Source organism: Chanos chanos, chromosome 5, assembly GCF_902362185.1.
Source record: "Chanos chanos chromosome 5, fChaCha1.1, whole genome shotgun sequence".
Lineage (NCBI taxonomy): Eukaryota > Metazoa > Chordata > Actinopteri > Gonorynchiformes > Chanidae > Chanos > Chanos chanos.
The window spans coordinates 37,580,257-37,599,097 of NC_044499.1; the positions used below are offsets into that span (position 1 = coordinate 37,580,257).

The 18,841-nt window shown below is 39.9% G+C and overlaps 2 protein-coding genes across 2 annotated transcripts; both read right to left on the reverse strand.

Moving 5' to 3' along the window:
* Nucleotides 1-702: 702 nt before the first annotated feature.
* On the reverse strand, nucleotides 703-12,367 carry rpgrip1 (RPGR interacting protein 1). The gene is made up of 26 exons (XM_030774979.1): nucleotides 12,283-12,367; nucleotides 12,094-12,147; nucleotides 11,878-11,995; nucleotides 11,435-11,640; nucleotides 10,962-11,067; nucleotides 9,864-10,022; nucleotides 9,644-9,749; nucleotides 9,268-9,291; nucleotides 8,884-9,030; nucleotides 8,543-8,616; nucleotides 8,208-8,416; nucleotides 7,833-7,939; nucleotides 7,686-7,736; nucleotides 6,384-6,563; nucleotides 6,169-6,286; nucleotides 5,547-6,068; nucleotides 5,108-5,259; nucleotides 4,495-4,843; nucleotides 3,767-3,945; nucleotides 3,059-3,418; nucleotides 2,866-2,938; nucleotides 2,240-2,337; nucleotides 1,784-1,973; nucleotides 1,284-1,368; nucleotides 1,049-1,176; nucleotides 703-911 (listed from the first exon to the last, which is right to left on the reverse strand). Exons 1-26 carry the CDS (start codon nucleotides 12,365-12,367, stop codon nucleotides 703-705), a joined length of 4,089 nt encoding a protein of 1,362 aa, XP_030630839.1.
* A 1,528-nt stretch (nucleotides 12,368-13,895) lies between these two features.
* btr33 (bloodthirsty-related gene family, member 33) lies at nucleotides 13,896-17,562 on the reverse strand. Its single transcript, XM_030775990.1, has 7 exons — nucleotides 17,502-17,562; nucleotides 16,378-16,949; nucleotides 15,990-16,085; nucleotides 15,590-15,823; nucleotides 15,220-15,367; nucleotides 14,963-14,989; nucleotides 13,896-14,829 (listed from the first exon to the last, which is right to left on the reverse strand). The coding sequence occupies exons 2-7, from the start codon at nucleotides 16,945-16,947 to the stop codon at nucleotides 14,252-14,254; spliced, it is 1,653 nt and encodes a 550-aa protein (XP_030631850.1). The 5' UTR covers nucleotides 16,948-16,949; nucleotides 17,502-17,562; the 3' UTR covers nucleotides 13,896-14,251.
* Between the last annotated feature and the right edge of the window lie 1,279 nt (nucleotides 17,563-18,841).

Sequence of the window (18,841 nt, forward strand, 5' to 3'; positions counted from 1 at the left end):
TATGTGCAGCCTGGCCAAGCTAATGGGAGAGTTTTGAATATAAGGCAAAGACATATTGCCAGCATTACTTAATATTAAGATCATGGAAAAAAGAATAGGTAATTATACATAAAGCATATCATGCAAAGATGTTTTAATCTGTCCATCACATTAGGCAATGTATCTGGTCTGGCCACAGTTCTGTGTCAATCCAGAGAACAGATGACGGCCTTTGGTAAAGCTGCTACCACCCACTAAATCAGGAACGCACTTGACTTACACTCACTTCATTTTTATTCATTCGCAGACGCCAAGTCCATGCCTGATTTAGTAGGTGCAATAGTTTAAGCATATACAGCAATAAAGGCTGTACCATTTAACTGCTTTTGTGTCTTAAGAGTCTACTGAATCTGACATTACTTTGAGGTAGAATGATCTATTTTCTATCTATTTTTGTAATGTGAAAAAGAAATTATTTTCATAAATATATGCTATTTTGCTCATCCATATATCCTCACTTCTAAATAACAGTAACTGCATATCACTCAAAAATAAACTTAAAAAAACAATTAAGGTTTAAGTTATATTTTTTTTCCTCATGTTTTTGTGATAGTTTATTGATACAGTGACAGAACCATTTCATCTCAGCAACATTTTCCTTTCTTTCTCATGCTAAGTAGCGGGCTAATACACAAACTTGTCATCATTTTCCATATCTCATTTTCAGTAGAAATCATCATCAATATCATAGTCTATCACATGTAACACTTCATCCTGTTTCATATTTTTTCCCTCCTGATCATCTTCATTTTCATCCCTCTCCTGTCGTGATGGTTGGTGGTACTCCTTGTAGATCCTGGTCAGTGCCTGGGCAGCTTCCAGAGATACCTTCAGCTTTCCAACCACTTCCTGGTTCTCACCAATACTTAGAACTAAAAGTGAGGGTACATTTTAGTGGTGAAAATGTCATCATGATAATTGGTTTATGATGAACCACAATATTAAATTCCAGTCATTCATAGTAATATGATACATGTATCCATTATATTGAATTATCAAGAGTACTCACTGTCAATCTGCTGCTCAATTACATCATTTCCTGTCAGCAGAAGTTCCTGTAAATCCAGATAAGCCTGGCCAACATCTTCACATTCCTCCTGTTCATTCATTGGTTCACTAACAACTGTAAACTTCAACCTTAATGAAGACATAATGATATTGTTATTACTACAGCTCAATAGAAACAGAAGTTCTGCCATGTTTAGCTGTATGCAGAGAAAGCTAAAAAAAAAAATCTCACGTACCTTCCCTGATTTGGATCTGTGCCCTCCAACATTGTGTACAGATACTGTCTTAGAGGGGCTGATTCTACAGTGTCGACATAGATAACTACAAAGGAAGAGGTATGAAGGAGATGTGGTGGAGTAGGCATAGAAAATGCATAAAATTATTTGTTTCGATGAACAGCATCACAAATTCAAATAGCCACACATGAAAAATATCTACTATAGGATACTTAAAATTAAAATATAAGTATACAATCACATTCTGGTTCTCTCTGAGACAACTGGGACAGATTGCTTATCATTTACTTTAAACACAATGGCAGAGCTGACTTGTGACATTTATGATGAAAGGTTTGGGGAAAAGTTCCTTAATTGATGAATTATGCCCTCTTGGAGTGCCACTGTGTATATTATAAGGACCACAATATACTGCAGTAAGGCGTAAATTATACCTCTTTGAAGCATTTCTGGTAAGGATGTCCACTGAATGCAACAAACAGATAGACGTTTGTACACACCTCTTGAGAAGTTGTAATGTATTTCCTCCCCCTCAGTAGGTTTACGCAGAGACATGGGAGTTTCTGTGGTTTCCATGGGAATGCCCAGTAGTCGATACTCCACATAGACTTGCTGCACTGACTGGTTCATGGCAATGTGAGACGTTGGGTCAAAAGAAAGTGACAGGATCTCCACCCGCAGTTTGTCCCCCTGAAACAAAAAATATCCATCTTTCTGAAGGCTTTTTGGGTGTGTCTTTGTGTTTAAAATGGTCATGGCAATTTTTGCAGAGGTGTGTGTCTTCTTGGTAAAGTTAGTTAAAAGGAACTTACATTATTTTCTTTAATTTTAAACTGATACAGTCTTGTATGAGACCTGAACAATACTAAAGATTAAAATAAAAACGACTACATTGAGAAACATTGTCTTAGAACTTGAACGACTGACTTTGCAAAGGTAAGTGTTGAAATCCCTACCTTTTTTAGCGGTCTTGATGGTTTTGGAATGATTATAACATCACTACCACTTGAGATACTTGATTCATTGGACACAAGGCTGCTGTCGTCCATTCCAGCTGTTACAAAGGTGAAATAAAATTTGCTAATTAGCAGATGATCACGCATTTCCCAGTACTTCTTTGTGTATACCATAAAAGCCAGAAAGTCAAGAAATGATGAATTAGAATAAAAGTTGAATAAAATTGTGGAAACAATGAAATCTGTTTAACTATTTTTTTTTAAAAAAGCCCTTGGATGACACTTGTAAAGCTGAGGAGACTACTGTACACATCATCTTTGTCCAGATTTAGAAATCCTCTCATTGATGAAGTTCATCCTCATTGATATGCGATTCATTATAACCCTTCCTATGTTATTTTTTAATCAAACACTTGATCTATCAGATTTCCATCTAAACACACCGTTTGTACTTCATATTTATACATGCTTATAAAGTTAATGAATTTGTGTGATTTCTCATCTACAGAAAAGAAGAAATTGGTCTTGAGGCCTAGGGGCTGTCACAAAGGTTACTTCACTTTGAAGAAGACCTTTCAAAATAAAATACAAAGCACCGTAAATAAACAAAATGGTATCTTGCTCACTTTTGTCCTCCTGCTCTTGCTCCTCCTCTCCCTCTCCCAAGTCCTCCTCTTCCTGTTCTAGTGCTTTGATTTCCTTTATAACATGAGGGAAAAACAGATGTAGGTCAATCCATGTGTTACGTCAATAAAGTTGTTAAATGTTATGATTTTGCAAGTATATTCTTTTCACTGCATTATCTCTCTCTTTTCTTACCTGTACTCTGGAATCACTAAAGGAGCTTCTCTCGCTTAAGGATGAGTCTGATGCAAAGGGAGATGAGCGTGATCTTATGGGAGAGCTTCTCTTACTGTCAGGTGACCTGGTGATTTTACGTTGGTGCTGTGGTGACTGGGTGGTCTTGGCCAGCTTGGGGTCTAGCATCAAAGGGGAAGTAGCAAGAGATCGGTCAGGTGACCGAAGGGTGGTGGCCCGTTTACGTGCTGGGGACTGTAGAGGTGTGGCCAAGCCCTGCCCAATTGTCTTGAGGGGGGTGTCTAGCACACGTTTGGGGGACTGAGGATGTGAAGTCCTCTCGGCTGGTTGCATTCTGATTGATGGAGGTCGAGGCTGAGGCTAAAAGAAGAGATTTCACAGTTTAGGGACATTAAGTGTAAGGAATTACAGAGACAGTTCCTCAGAATGTGATTTCTATTAATGATTTTCTTTTTTTTGAGTGATTTTGAAATGTCTGAAATTTTAGTGTAGTTAATTTTTCAGGTTATGGCTTGATTCGGGCTGTTTAACATTTCCATTTATCCTACCTGTGTTTTAGCTTCTGTAGGAGTGCTTAACACTTTTGGCTCAGTTACTTTTGTCTGAAAAAAAAAAAGTAATAGTGTTTTGAAAAAAACAAAGGAACAGACATATTATTTATGTTTAACTCTCTTATTCTCTCATACGCAGACACAGCAATATACATACCTTAACTCTTGGTTTAGCCACTGGCCTCTGGAGCCCTTCAGTTTTTTCCTTCTTTTCTGGTTGCTCTATGCTACTGTGTCTCTCTGGTGCCTCTGGTGGCTGGAAAGGGTACTTCCACCTGAGAGTCACCCTGACGATTCCTTTTGGACTACCACCCGAGTCTCTCAGCACATAATCACCTGATAAAAGGGGAGAGAGATGGATTGCAGAGACCTTTGTACATTTTATGGTGAATTACTCATATTGTGACCCTTGGTACCACAGAATAAATTTGACAGAACAGTTCAGTGCAACATGACATGCACCTTCACAGATCACATTGTCTTCAGTGAGACTGTCAGCAGGATTAATTTTAAGAGTAAGACAACATTTGATAGAGTTGCCAGCAATTCATTTTCAAATTCTGCATTTCCTCTACTTTAACTAATTAGACTAAAAACTAAAAATTAGTAGAGTTTCTGTGCAGAGATAACTAGACTGAAAACACTAAATTTGGACCAAAAAAAAAAAAACATATACAATTACAAAACCCAAAATGAGCATTTGCAATTACCCAAAGAAGGGGTGTGGGACGCAATCTTCATGAATTATAAAAGAAAATGTTGTATTATTAGTTCTATTCTATTCAACATGAATTTATTTTTTTGGTAAATCATTCTGGATTAGAGCATTTGCTATATAAACAAACTGTAGGTGTTAATTTGAAAATGGCCATGCTGCCTTCTTACCTCTGATTGGCCGGCCTGTTGCTAGGGATCGAAGAGGGATGGGGGTTTTGGCTAGGTAAGCTGGTTGTATATTGCCCTCACTGTCATCAAACATGTACACCCATAGGCATTGCACTTTAAGGTACTCCAGCACATCCACGGTAACAGCCAATGGATAGCTTGTGATGTCATCAAACACAGGGTCTGAACTGCATGGTATGGTGGGTGTTACATGAGGTGGCAGGTCATACAGCCGGTATGTCAAGTAGACATCAGGAAGCAGTCCTGGCCAACGTGCACTGAGACCCACACAACGCTCCAGGACCACTTCCAACTCGTTCGGTATCCCTCTGCCATAGTCAAATAATTCCTAAAAAAAATCATAAAACGAAATAGTGTCAATTTAAATATAGTATATTTGAATACCATCTATAGTTTTCCAAGAGAGAATAAACTTCAAATAGAGTTTGACTGATTTGTCAATCCTTTAACAGTATTCAACATGGATGAAATATTTAAAGAGAGTATGTACTCACATCCACACATGTGTATGTATGTATAGGTGTGTGCATGCGTGTGTGCGCATGTGTGTGTGTGTGTGTCTGTTTACATCCACAAATTCAAACATGTTTACCCCTGTTCCAGCATTGTTCCATGCAAGAGCTTTATGTGTCGTCAGTCTGTTGGTTTGGTCCAGGGTTCTGGCAGCCTGAGTGTCCATGGGCTCTGCTGGATGGTACAGTCGTATCCAAAACTCCAGCACCCCAATGATTTCCCCATCAACACCTGAATGCCAAATAAAGAGCAGATATCACTGCTAAAAAAAGCTACTGACTGTAAGAACAACAAATGTAACTATTGTAACGTATTTACAGGGCCAGATTAATTAGCGTGTAGTAATATTTTAAAACAGAAACATTGATGTAAGATTTGAGCTATGTATGATATAAAAACTACTTCTTACAAGTTATAAGATATAAAATTACAGCTTGAATAAGAAAACAGAATTATGAAATGTGCCTCTTGCATATTGCAATATTGTTCATTCAGAAAGCTACAATCTCTGACCTTACCTATGATATTGGCTTTGCCGCTCACTCTCTCCCCTTTGTGTTCTACTGCCCCAACAATGGGGATTTGTGCTTGTCCCCGGGTCACAAAACGCACCCCTCCCAGGGCCTGGTGCAGTTCAGCGGGCACCCAACTAACCTGACCCCCAAGTTTGCCCAAATCATGTGAAGAGAGAGCATAACGGGAGGTAAATCCATAATTTGGCTGCGCCCCTGAGATCAGTGGAGTGGAGTGCATCTCAAAGTCGAGGAAAGCATAGGTGCAAAAGGTTACAATCCTCTGGTGACTCACGGGTGTTGATCCCCTGTCGGCAAGCGCTCTTCCCATGAGTCTTAAACCCACTGGTGTGAATGTGGCCCCTGTTAGATGGATTTCCAGTAGAGACTCCCCGGCATGTAACTGAGAAAAAATTGCGTTGTCCTCTACTGTCTGAACTAACTCCTGATCCTCATCCACCCAGGGGTACTGTTGTGGTATGGTCCGATTGTAATTCTTGGGACTGTAAGCCAATTCTCTAACCTGAGCTGGAGAGAGGAAATGATTGTATTCACGCACGGCAACACAATCATTACGTACTTAATTTGGTTTTACATAGCCATTTGTGTCTTAATCTGTCAATTTTACCTTGTAAAGTGTTTATTTGTTGAAGTTTTCTCTTCAGCAGTATCTCTTTATCTCCTGCTCTCCTTCTGTTTTCTTCCTTTTCCCTTTCAGCTTTGTCCATCACCGTCCTCAGCTCAGTCTTAGAGAAAAAAAAAGGATCAACTCAGACTTTGTAGTGTGTGTGTGTGTGTGTGTGTGTGTGTGTGTGTATGTTTGTGTGTGAGGAAGATGCATACCTGAAGATCGTTACTGAGCTTTTGTTGTAGTAATAGCATGTCTCTAGTTTTCTGCAGCTCAAGCAGTGTTTCTGCATGGGACGCCTGAAGGGCAGCCGGCTCTCTCGATGACTCCTCCACCTTCCCATCATCAATGAGAAAGCGTAATTTCTCTCGGCTCTCTTGCTGAAGTCTGAAAGCCTTTCCAAGACAGAGAGAAAGCGAGACTGGAATTTGTACTCAGACACAGCAGATCGTGCGATGACTTTTGCAAGCAGATTTTGTACCGAGCGGATTTCAAAACATTCTAAGAAAATTTAGAAAGACTGCGTTTCAGAGACGCTTAGCCTTAGTGGGATCCTACGCTTATGATAAAGTAAGAGAGCAGAGCCGCAAAGATAGACGGGGGCGACAGAAAACTGTATTTTTTTTTTTCATAAAAGTTAAAGTCATTATAAAGATCAAAAGGCTAGTGTATAAAATGAGCCAAATTCTAACAGCAATTAAATATCCAGATATACTCCATAGCCAAACAACAGACCTTTTTATCTGGATTAAATGACGTTTGCAAACGTTGTCATGGAGATAACATACCGTTACAATTAAAGGAGCAAGATAGAAGAAATTGTCAAAACTTTGGTCTTAGGAGCCTTTTGCAGACGTTACATGAAAATCATAAGTTGTAAAATAAATGCAAATCAACACGTTTTCCACATTAATTGCCGCCAAAACTTGAAGGCAGCGGTGTGTAGGCCTGTTCCCTTCCGCAAAAACCGAGACATTATGCAAGACAGTCTAGTACCCTTAAAAAACCATTAGAGTGATTGTCTGACCAGATATGTGATGGTGTAAAAAATGATAATATGTGTTAAAATGAGACGGTACAAGTACAGATTGCTGAAGCTGGTATTCATAAGGAACAATTGAGACAGATTTTGACTGTTTGACGAGAGCTGGTTGCAGAGTACAGCAATATAACTAGAAGGAGTAGACACAGTGACCATTAATCATTATTAGTATAGTAACTAGTATTATCAGAGTTAATATTAGCAGCTCTGATGCTGTGGAAATGTTTAAACTTCCACAGATTTGATTTTGTGGCAGTTAAGCTATTTGAATGAAAGAGATGGTGGGAAGGGGTGAGGGTAAGTGAGGGTTCAATCATATATGTTGTTTGTTTATTGTGTTAAATTACATACAGTATATATATATATTTCTGACTTGGTTATAATATTCTTTGATCTTTTTTAGAAAAAAAAAAAAACCTGAATGTGAAATTTCTAAATCTAAATGTAGCCTATTTCAAAACGATGAACAACTGACCTTTATCTGCAGAAGAGTTTCACTCAGTTCTTCCACACTCATACCAAACTCCTGAGACAAAGAAATAATGAATGAGATTGCACAAGAGTAAGCTACATACATTTGTATTTAGACGACTTGACTTTTTCATCAGTCATGGTCTTTTACATTTGTCACTGAATCCAGCCTCTCCTGCAGTGAGGTCACTTCCTGTCTGTGCCGCAGAACCTCCTGTTCCAAGCGTTCGTGTTTTTCTCTTAGTGATACAACCATGTCTGCATGGAGATTTTTGAAATTTTATGAACTTTCAAAACATCTCTTTAATTTTTTTTCCTTTATTTGATCAAAGTCTTAACAAGTTACAAAGAATAGAGGGCAAATCACATATTGGTGCCAAATAATAATAATAATAATAATAATAATAATAATAATAATAATAATAATAATGCCTTTTATTTATTATAGAAACAGAATTATAGTTACAGCTGCCAAGAAAAGCAGGCAGTTATCATTAGCTCTACCTCCTCCAGGTTCGTGTCTTACCTTTTTCTCTGTCCCCCTCTCCCTCAGCCATCTCATTTCTGTTTCTCAGCCTCTCTGTTTCTCGTATTAGCTTCTCCTTGTTTCCTCTCTCCAGGGCCAGCTCTTCCTCCAGCTGTTGTATCACCAGTCGCAAGCTCTGTTCTCTCAGTGTTTCCGTGTCTTTTTCCTTAACACCATGTTTTTCTTGGTGGCTTTGGGCAGATAGAGTGCTAGGAAGGAAATCAATCGACATGATAGTTATTATTTCAAAAACCTCTTTTTTTCGGTTTTGTTGAATTTATTGTACTGTGAGGAACAGCAGAATTCTGCACTGTTTTTATGTTGTAGTGACACACCTCTCCAGAAGCGCATCGTAGCTCTGTTTCAGAAGATTCTTCTCTCCTTCAAGATATGACACTCTCTCACGAAGCTAAGAGAGTGAGGGAGGCAGAGAGAGAGAGAGAGGTTAAGACTTAAGGTTTTAAGACTTATCTTTAAGACTTACACATAGTTGTGGGCCTCCACACACAGGACAAAAGCGTGTGTGTGTGTATGTGTGTGTGTGTGTGTGCGTGCGTGTGTGCGTGTGCATGTGTGTGTATGAGGGACAGAGAGAGAGAGAGAGAGGGAGGGAGAGAGAGAGAGAGAGAGAGAGAGAGAGAGAAGCAATGTGCATCTAACAGCATAACGGCAATACCTCTTCCAGTCCTTGCAGGGAAAGGGTGGCAGCATTGAGTTTGCCTTCCAGTGCTAATGCTCTTTCCTTCTCCTGTTTCAGCTGCTCATTCAGCTCTTCTACCTTCTCCAAAAGTGCTCCTTGGCTTTCCCGCATTGACCGATGACTCTTCCAGAAACATTAATTGGAAGTGTAGAGCAATCATATTCATCAATACATTTTAAGTGACATTCACTAGTTTCCTGGCTTTACATGATTCTTTCTTTTATCGTGCTATAAAATGTGGCCACAAATAATTCAGTCATTGAGCTTGCTCTGACTGGTCAATGTGTGAGCATGGTATTTATTGGTTAAGCTATTTCTTTCTGTGAAGATGGTTAATGGAGTGACATTTTTTACACTCACCTCCTCCAATTGTGCCTCATAAGTCTGAGGAAAACATAGTGACAGATTGAGAGAGGGCAAGACAACTGTAGTATTACTCTGTCCTAAATATTCCCTATAGATTCTTGCTTGGGGACTACCTATATGGGTAAGGGTACTGTAACTTTTGGTAATATTAAACTATTTCTCTCGCATAGAGTAAAGAAGTTTTGATTTCGCTCTACTGATAAGGGCCAAGGACAAGAGTTTGGAACCCCCATAAATAAATGCAATAATTAACAAGCCTTTGTAACAGCGTATCAATGCTGTTGATAAGGAATACGTTTTATTGAGGGTGGGAGGGGTCATATGAAAAGAAACATAATGTCAGCCTCTGTCTATGATAGCTGTTACTCACCTCCTGAAGCATATTGAACTTCTCCTGAGTGACCAGCAGGGCGGCGCTCTTGTCAGAGAGCTGCTTCTGCAGACGTATGACATCAACATTGTCTCTTATTGTCAGTCTTCATGCGGAAGAAAGAAACAGTGGTTACCGCAACATCTATGTGCATGTGCTTGTGTGTATGCATTCATCTGTGAAATTGTGGATGTGGATCTCCACTCATGCGTTTGAACACCTGTGCCCATCTGCTTGCTGCTTTCTTAACTCTTTCATTGACTCTGCAATCTCTCGCTCTTTCTCTCTCAAAGTGTCTCTGAGTGACTGAGCAGCCAGCTCAAGCTCTGTCACGTGCACTTGCTGTGTCTCTATAACACTGGACCTCCTGAGAGAGAGAGAGAGAGAGAGAGAGAGAGAGAGAGTAGAAAAGACAAATAGACAAGAAAAGAGATAAGGTGTATAAGGAGGCAAATAAGGCAAAGCAATAGAACAAACATGGGAAAGTATTTGAAAGGAAGACGAACCAGACAAACTGAGCTAATCATAAGTATGGGTAGGCAATACCATACTGTTGAGAACCTCCCAAGCACCTATTAAGCGGTGACTGTATACACATGTAAAATGGACCTCTTCTGTTGAATGATACTAAATGCATAAATATGACTGATGTGATTCCACTTTCTTAGCTTTATACACACTTCAAAGACGAACATGCTGGAAAAGTGAGTGGTCCGTTTTGCAGTTTTTAAAAACAAACACTACACGCTATATCATGTTGGAAAAGTCCATTCCATTAAACAATGCACCAAAGATGTTTTTGGAGACTTGGATTTTTCCGTGACATGCAATAGCATCAAATCCAGTCAAGCAAGCATGATATATAGAAGCACTGGTTTTATTTCAGTTAGGTTGGTTCCTTGCAAGCACGAAATCTAATTTGGGAAAACTTTTCAATTGAAGCCGGGGTTAGGATGGCTCTAGGATATTTGAAATTTTCTCTTAGTTAGACTGACTATTCATTTGTCTTGCGTATTTGCACAAGGATAATATCTTTTTCTTAGGTAATGACTTTTTCTGGCTTTGGCATGTGCTAGTTTGCATTTGTTGGCAAGGATGCGTAACCACAAACCTGAAAATGCATGTCTGTTCATAGTGAAAGCAAAAAAACCCTTTACTATGATTGATTGTTTCTGGCAGTAACATGATCAAGAGGTTTCTGTACAAGTGCTTTATTGTACAGCATGTAGTATCCGGTGTTTTAGCATGTTTTAACACTTCAGAGACTTGTGGTGTCACGCATCTCGCTCAGTTGCTGTTCAAACCTTTTTCTACTTACAGTCTCTCAGTCTCCTCTCTGGTGTCCTCCAGTGAACTGAGACCATAGCGGGGCGGCGCTGTTTGGGCTGCCCGCCTGACCCCTCCCTCACCATCCAGACCCCGCCCTAAAGACAGAGTGAGAAAGTGAGTGAGAGAGAGAGAGAGAGAGAGAGAGAGCACACTTGACATTATTGACTCGATAATTGAAAATGTTTTTGAAGTGAATTTTAAGGAGAAGTTGTTCTGAAGTCTAAGCACTCCTAAACTGTTTAGAAAACATTGCTCTGTATTTGTTTACTGCAGTATACTTAAACCAAGAGTTCATTAAATAGGACAAAAAGGAATGCAGGCACTTTTTACTTGTATGTTTGAATAATGCATTTTTTTCCCCATTGTGACACATACAGGATAACATTTCTCCAAGGTTTTTTTTTCCACTTCCATTTTCTCCATCAGTCAGCATGAATGAAGTCTCTGTGCCGCTCCCGTTACCTGTGCGTGGTCTGTGAATGCTCCTGCCTCCCATGTCGAGGATGTGTTGTCTGGCCAGGCTGAGTTTGTTCTGCAGTGCCTCTTTCTGGCTCTCCAGTGTAGCCACACGGGCCTCTAGCTCCTGAATGGTGTCCTCCAACTCGGCATCTCTGGCTCCGGCCGAGCTCGCACCGCCATGCCGCAGTCGCAGCAGTTTCGTAGAGAGTCTGAGGAATAGAGATGGTGACCAAAGAGTGTGTGCGTTTATGTCACTGTGTGTCAGCATGCACTATCGGTATGCCATGCAGTTATATTTTTGGTATTTCTGTCAAAAAAAAAAGTACAAATATATCTCTGGTATGGCATCGTGTATGGGAGTTTCTGTGTATGTGTATGTGTGTGAACGTGTGCATCTGTGTAATTTCTGTTCTTGAGTGCGGGTGTATTGTTTAAGTAGTGTGCACCTGCGTAATTTCTGTTCTTGGGTGCGGGTGTATTGTTTTAGTAGTGTGTTTTCCTCCTGCAGACGGAGGCACTGGTCCTCCAACTGCTCTCGTGATGCACGAAAAACACGTTGATGATCTAGAGAGAAAAGGAAAGAGGGATTTTCTGTATGGACTAGTTCGTTAGCAGGGGATTATGAACAGAAGTCGTGGACAGAAGCTCCTATAATGTGCTACCTTTTATCTTTAGTATCTGAGGCTTTTTCCAGGACCTCAAATCTCGAGGTGAGTCTACAAGAGAGATCCTTAAATTAATTTAAGTACATTTCAGCATACAGATGTAATAATGTACTTGCCCAACCCCATACGCGCGCATGCACACACACACACATACACACGCAGACACACACACACACACACACACACCTTGAATTCTTGATGTGGGTCCACCTCTCAACCCCACATCCCTCACAGGGAGGTCCCCTGCTGTTTCATCCACAGCTAATGACATTTTGAGGAAAGCTTTCTTCAGTCAGGTGCTTAGGCCAGGAAGGATGGCACCATGTGATCGTCAATGGGCACGTGGCTTGCCAGTCTCTGGTGACAATGTGAAAAGATGGGACACTTCAAAATCTATATAGTGCTACATATATTGCTTTCATTTCTAAAAACACCAAGACACAAACATATCGTTTTATAAATAAAACTGTTATTGAGAGATCCAAATAAAAGAAGACTCCATCAACTTATGTGTAATTATAAAAGTTAGTATCTCACAGACCTGAGCCCTTGCTTAACTCAGCACAAATGCCTGATTCATTGTTTACTTGTATATGTCCACTTCATTTCCCTAAATAAAAGTCATCTTTTATTTTATCGTTGTCAGTTGATGTCATTCTGAACTCCAGTCCTAATACTCATTCAGTGACATCTGCAGTGATAGCCATAATCTGATATGTTAGTTGTTGGTTGTCTTGTCGTATAATATGTACAAATGTGTCCCATTAAGAGATTTCACAAGGGAAAATGTGTCCCAACTTTTACTTGCAAAGATGGTAACATAAAAAGATACTAAACATATTAACATTGTGTATTGTCATACTCATTACACAGTGAACAGTTCAGCAGTATGAGAAAACATCACCTACTGTCATTTCGCCCATTTCTGCAGAACAGAGGAACAGGTGACAAAAAAGAAGATGGTTAGTTAGCAGTTTTGAATATTATTGTGGTTTTTTTTGTCTCAGATTTCTCTCTGACTGTCTTCTGAGTTGATCAGTCACTGCTAATCCTATCCTATCTGCTCCTCCAGTTCTTCCTCTCCACCATATTTGTACTTTTTTACTATTTTTGTACTAATTCTTTGCCATTCTAACTGCTTTAGATGAATTCAAAACAGTCTACCTTTTTGATTTAGTAGGTTCTTTCTTTTTTCCATCAGAAGAAAGACATCGGTTCGTCCCACCGTAATCTGTCTAATCTTCTTCTTTCTCCCCGCCTCTACGCTGCCCATCCTCTTCCTCTCTTTCCCTGCACCTTGCACATTCTTCAAAAACTCTGTCACAGTAATGTCAGTACCAGTGCAACAAAACAGTTTTATGTTAAAATGAGCTTGGCTTAGTTTTATTGCACCACTATATGGGTTATGGTGATTATTTGCAGTGTACGTGCAAGAAATGTTGTTAGCTCACCTCAACTTGATGCTAATGGGCTTCAGTGCAATCTTTCCCAGGCTAATCTTATTGGCCAAATGGCCGGATTAGGTTGCTGGGGAGGAGAAAGACAGGAGGTATGGACAGATAATCTGATTATTCTGATTACTATTGTGTGTGTGTACATGTGTGACAGAGAGAATGAAAAAGAGAGAGAGAGAGGGAGAGATATAAGCGGCTGTCATAGCACCAGCAAGCTTGTATGTGGCTTAGTTGTAGGTGTACACTGCTACTCTCAACAAAAAATGTTTTGACATATCAATAATGACAACAATAAAAAGTTATGAAAGTTTTATTGGTTTATATAAATGCATTTATGATTTTTAATTATGCTTTTTCAATGACTGAGAATGTAGCTCTAAAGGTACACTCTTAAGGAGGAGAGTATAATTTTTGAAATGCTTGTGACTTTTAGTAAGAAATTCAACATAAGAAATACAAATAAAAAATGCTGATCAAAAATTCGTGTTATCATCCCACACTTCAAGTTTGTTATATTCATAAACACTGTGAATTTAAAAAGATGTGATTAATAAAAACAATGTTTGTCATTATTTCTGAAATAGCAACAACTTGCCAAAATGCTAACCAAACCATAAAACTGCAAACAATTGAGCTTCAATGATTCCTATCTGCTTGAGACACAAAAAATACTTCAAAACCAATAATGCCTATTCTAGTGGTCATATTGTAATGTCTTCACATGGCAGCTCTCCACTGATTTCACTGGCAGGCAGAATAACCAGCGGAGCTCTGTTATGTCCAGAGTCGCTCATCTCAGGGTTGAAGAATGGCAGTAACGGTTCAATGAAAGAGAAGCCAGTGAACGAATAAATATGAGTCCTGGTGCCTGCGTCAAAGAAGGAAATGCAACCCTCATCAAAATCCACAAACAGTCCAACCTTGTGTGGTTTTGATGGCAACTTCAGGAGAACAGAATGTTTGTCGCACGCCCTATACTCCTTCCCCTTCCTAAGACAAATTGCCCAATAGCCATCTTCAGGGCTCAGTGTGACCACCCCCTTCCTGCTGATTGACTGCCTGACCACACCCAGGTCCCAGGCAGTCTTGTTGGTCACCTCCACCTCCCAGTAACTCCTCCCCCCGGTGACTGCTTGCCTCGCCAATACACAAGGCGCAGTGTCGAAGCGTTGGGGATTGTTTGGGACACTTCGCTCAATCTCACCATCGCTCACTCTCCTGCCGTCCGCAGACAGCTCCAGCCAGGGATTAGCTGTGCTTGGGTCGAGGGTCAAATCCACTGTAGATGTACATGTTAAAGATGATTCTTAGACAGCATCGGCACAGGTTTTCAATGTACAAATGAATTATGTCAGTAATGCAGGTTTTTAGTTTAATAGTCAGTATGCATGAGAATTCTTTTGTTACTATACCTGCATAGTGTGATATCGTTTCAAGTTCTGTGGGGGAAATTATTAGTAAATAAATTAGTACTTTTTGTCAGCCTTTACAAATCTGGGGGTTATTTGAAATGCAGAATTAATTTAGTTTAAACACAATGAATGGCTACTTATCATTGTTGATCAAAAGCAGCATAGCATGAGTATTGAACAATATTTTGTTGAACATATCTATTGTGTCATACATAGAGGTCTGACGTTGAAAACAGAGAAAAGGAAGGAAAAGTGACCTGTCTCTGTTTGCCTGTTGATGTGGGTTCTCAACTGTCCGTCTAGCTGAGATAAAGCCTCCCTCAACATACCAACGCACTGTACAGTGTGCACGCTGATCTGAGACCAGTCTTTATGCTGTGGGGGAGAACGCACTGAGAGGAAAGTCTAATGAGAGTTAGAGAGAGAGAGAGAGAGAGAGAGAGAGAGAGAGAGAGAGAGAGAGAGAATTTCTCATGAACTTTGAAAGCCATCACACAAAAAGCATATTCATTTTTTAAGTGCTAGCTGATATGACTTTTATCAGAGATGGTGTCTGCATGTACATAATACAACTTGCGAGCCCCTCAGACATGGCGGAAAACCAGAGGAAAGAAAGGATGGCCTGACCTGTAAGAAGTGAAGGTGGTCCTCTGTGTGTGAGAGCTTTTCCAGCTCAACATCTCTCTTCTTTAGCCCAGATATCTCCCGCTCCAGCTCTTCAATCAATGTCTGAGCGTGTCTCTCCACCGTCCTCTGCTTCTCCTCCATCACCTCCAGCAGTTCCACCCGCCTTCGCTCAATAGACTTCAGAAGCACAGTGAAGACCTCAGCACTCTCAGCGATCTGCTTGTCAGTGTTTTTCTAACAGTAACAGAATAAAAACCGCGTTAAAACACATTCATTGCATCAGTGTCGATACATGTGGTACCTTCTACTCACTACTTTAGGATTATGAAAACTTTTTTTTGTCTGAAACAGACTGACTAACGAAATAAAATGACATGTATAGAATTGACCAAAAATTTACCCTGCTCATCTCCACTGATTGCTTAATTTCATTAACCTTCTGCAAGCGCTCGTTGATCATCTGTCGCACGTTGTCCTGTATCCCCCCCAGCTGAGACTAATGAAGAGAGCACAAAATGATATTGTCAGATATTCATTTTAAGATATTCAGCTTAGCATTAACTGTGTTATTTCCTACATTATCAGTCAAGTCAAAACACTGATGACAAGTGGTTACGGTTAATATAAAATGAAGTCTGTTTTGAATGGTCTGTCTTGAAACTAAGTGACAAACAATTAGCCTTCACATACCATACAATCTTGTGATCAACTAGTGCCATTCCACGAGCAATGTCATCCTATGACCAAAACTAATCAAATCAATATTTGAACAAAATTAGTAATGTGACCTTTTTCTCTGCCCACTCCCTCTCCACTGGCACTATGTGGTGTGTGCTGTGGTCTGTGTCGGTGCAAAGCACACAAATACATTTCTGGTCATATCTACAGAACAGCTCCAATGGTCGCTCATGTTTCTGACACATGCGCTCCTCCAGACGTTGGACCGGCTCCACCAGGGTGTGTTTGGTGAATCTGTTGTTGTGTATAGCCAGGTGTTCCTCGCAGTACGATGCCAGGCACACCAGGCAGGACCTAACAGCGCGAAGCTCCCTCCTACCAGGGCAGACGTCACAGTGAACTTCCCCGGGGGCTGCCAGGGAACGTACAGGGGCGTTCTGTCGCCTGCTCCGGATCTGCTCCGCCATCTCCCTAGCAAAGGCATTATCGTGGAGCTCCAGAGAACCTGCGAAAACTTCAGAACATTTAGGGCAGTGACGGGTGCCACTGGCTGTCCATACACCGCAGATGCAAGACCGGCAAAAGCTGTGGCCACAAGGGACAGAGACTGGATCAGTGAACATGTTCAGGCAGACAGAGCATTGGAACAGCTCTTCAGACAAGTGGGAACTGGAGGTCATGTCTGAGGAAAAAGAAATGAACACGTTGTAATTACATCCTTTTAAGCAACATACGACTGTCTGTGAAATGCATGCACCCACTGCAAGAAACCAGAGTAGGGGAAGACCACATTCAGGGGTAGTTCTCTATATATGTAGCTTTTTCATTTATTCTTTCTTTGTTGGTTAACTGAAACATCATCCCATCACTCTATGTTCAGTAAGCATAAGCATTATTTATATACATATCAAGTTTCACAAGTCGGTGTAAAACATGTTTAAACCTAACATTCATGGTATCAACTGTTTTCACTGTCACAAATCTGAGTGTGTGTTTAAGAATCCTGCTACTACTGTGACCAAATAAAAAAATTAAAGAAAGAAAGAAAGAAAGAAAAAAAACGGTCTGTACCGAAGGTGCAAAGTCCAACAACAGGGGCACTGAATTGCCATACTATAACTAATTTTTGCATTTTGCCAAACAATAATACATATGTTGTATTGAACTCCTACTTTCTACCACTATAATCTTAAACAGTATAAGCTCTCATATACAAACACATGCTTCAAATTACCTTTCAGTGGCAATTGTGTGAATGGAGAAGGGAGAGTCTGTGTACAGATGGCGGAGTGCAGTTCAAAGATATAATCTGAAAAGGCATGTACTAAAACTAAACCACTCCCATTTGGCAGAAAAAGCAAGACTTTAACCCTGTTCACACCACTGAGCTGTGAGAATACGGAGTACTGATACTGAAACCTCCACTAGGCTTTCTCTTTATTATGATGACCAAAAGAATAGTAGAATGATATAGTTAATACTTCTAATAGCTTTTCTGTTCCATCAAGTATCTGATATCATGTTGTTGTATTTGTGAATATAAACCTTTGTTTATCCTTAGTTCATGCAATCAACAGCTTACCTATGTGTATACTGTCCTCTAGTGGTGGCAAAGGCCCAAGAATGATAAAATAGACTATGACATTGAGGAAAAGCAGCAACATTTTTTTTTCTTCCATCTACCCACTCTTCACCCCAGTTAACCTTCCGCCTTAACCAAAACAAACCATCGCCGAAACACTCCAGGAAAATCCATGATTGAGATTAAATATTTCCAACTGTAAAATATGAAACAGGAGGAACATCTTTTCTGTCCAAACATCTAATCAAACAATGTGCTTTTTTAACACTAAAATAACTCAGTGAAAAATTTTGATAAAAACTAAAATGACTTCTCTCAAGACTAAAAAGCTGCTATAAGCTTGAAGTTCTGGCAAAGAACAAATAACTTTCTTTGGTAATGTTACAAGCAAGTAACACAGACTTTGGTAAAGCAGGAGATGGTGTATGATGTGGTTGTACCAAGGCCACTGTTGAGGACCTGTTTAATGCTCTTGTTTGTACAAAGCATTGAAAATACTAGAAGTGGTGTGATATTGTGCCATTCCTTTGGAAAAGAAAATTGTAATCTGAGAAGCGTCATTTTAGTTGAGTCTGTATTATTATGGGCTAATATCATACTGTCACCCATAATCTCCAAACAAGCTGTACACCTATATTCTTACATACATGTATTCTTTTGTCCAGAACAGTGTTTGTCCAGAATCTTTCTCCTGCTGTTCAGTGCACTACCCCACCCAGGATCCTTAACTGTTTGGTGTCTCTTAAATGTATCAGTGTCACTGAGAGACGTTATAACTGAATGCGTGAATTTGTTCTAAGGGAGCATGGGACCAGGTCAGGTTGTGGTATATGCGTCAATGCACAAGTTACCTAATTTAGACATAGTAAGTCCTTATGTGGCGGTAGTTATGATGTAGTTTTTGAATTGTGAGGAGCTTTTTTGTCCACAGAATCTATAAAACTGTAAGTTTTTGAAATCTTTGGTTATGTTTAATCTTAATAAAGTAGAAC

Bases quoted from the DNA above. Each gene is read 5' to 3' on its own strand.
- rpgrip1 (XM_030774979.1), bottom strand. From the start codon at position 12,367: ATGTCATTAGCTGTGGATGAAACAGCAGGGGACCTCCCTGTGAGGGAT. The intron at 6,069-6,168 runs GTAAAATTGACA...TCCTCTCTCCAG, and splicing joins ACAAATAAACACTTTACAAG to CTCAGGTTAGAGAATTGGCT. The intron at 4,844-5,107 runs GTAAACATGTTT...GATTTTTTTTAG, and splicing joins GGAACAATGCTGGAACAGGG to GAATTATTTGACTATGGCAG.
- btr33 (XM_030775990.1), bottom strand. From the start codon at position 16,947: ATGACCTCCAGTTCCCACTTGTCTGAAGAGCTGTTCCAATGCTCTGTC. The intron at 16,086-16,377 runs GTCACATTACTA...TCTCTTCATTAG, and splicing joins GGGAGTGGGCAGAGAAAAAG to TCTCAGCTGGGGGGGATACA. The intron at 14,990-15,219 runs GTCACTTTTCCT...TTTCCCCCACAG, and splicing joins CAACAGGCAAACAGAGACAG to AACTTGAAACGATATCACAC.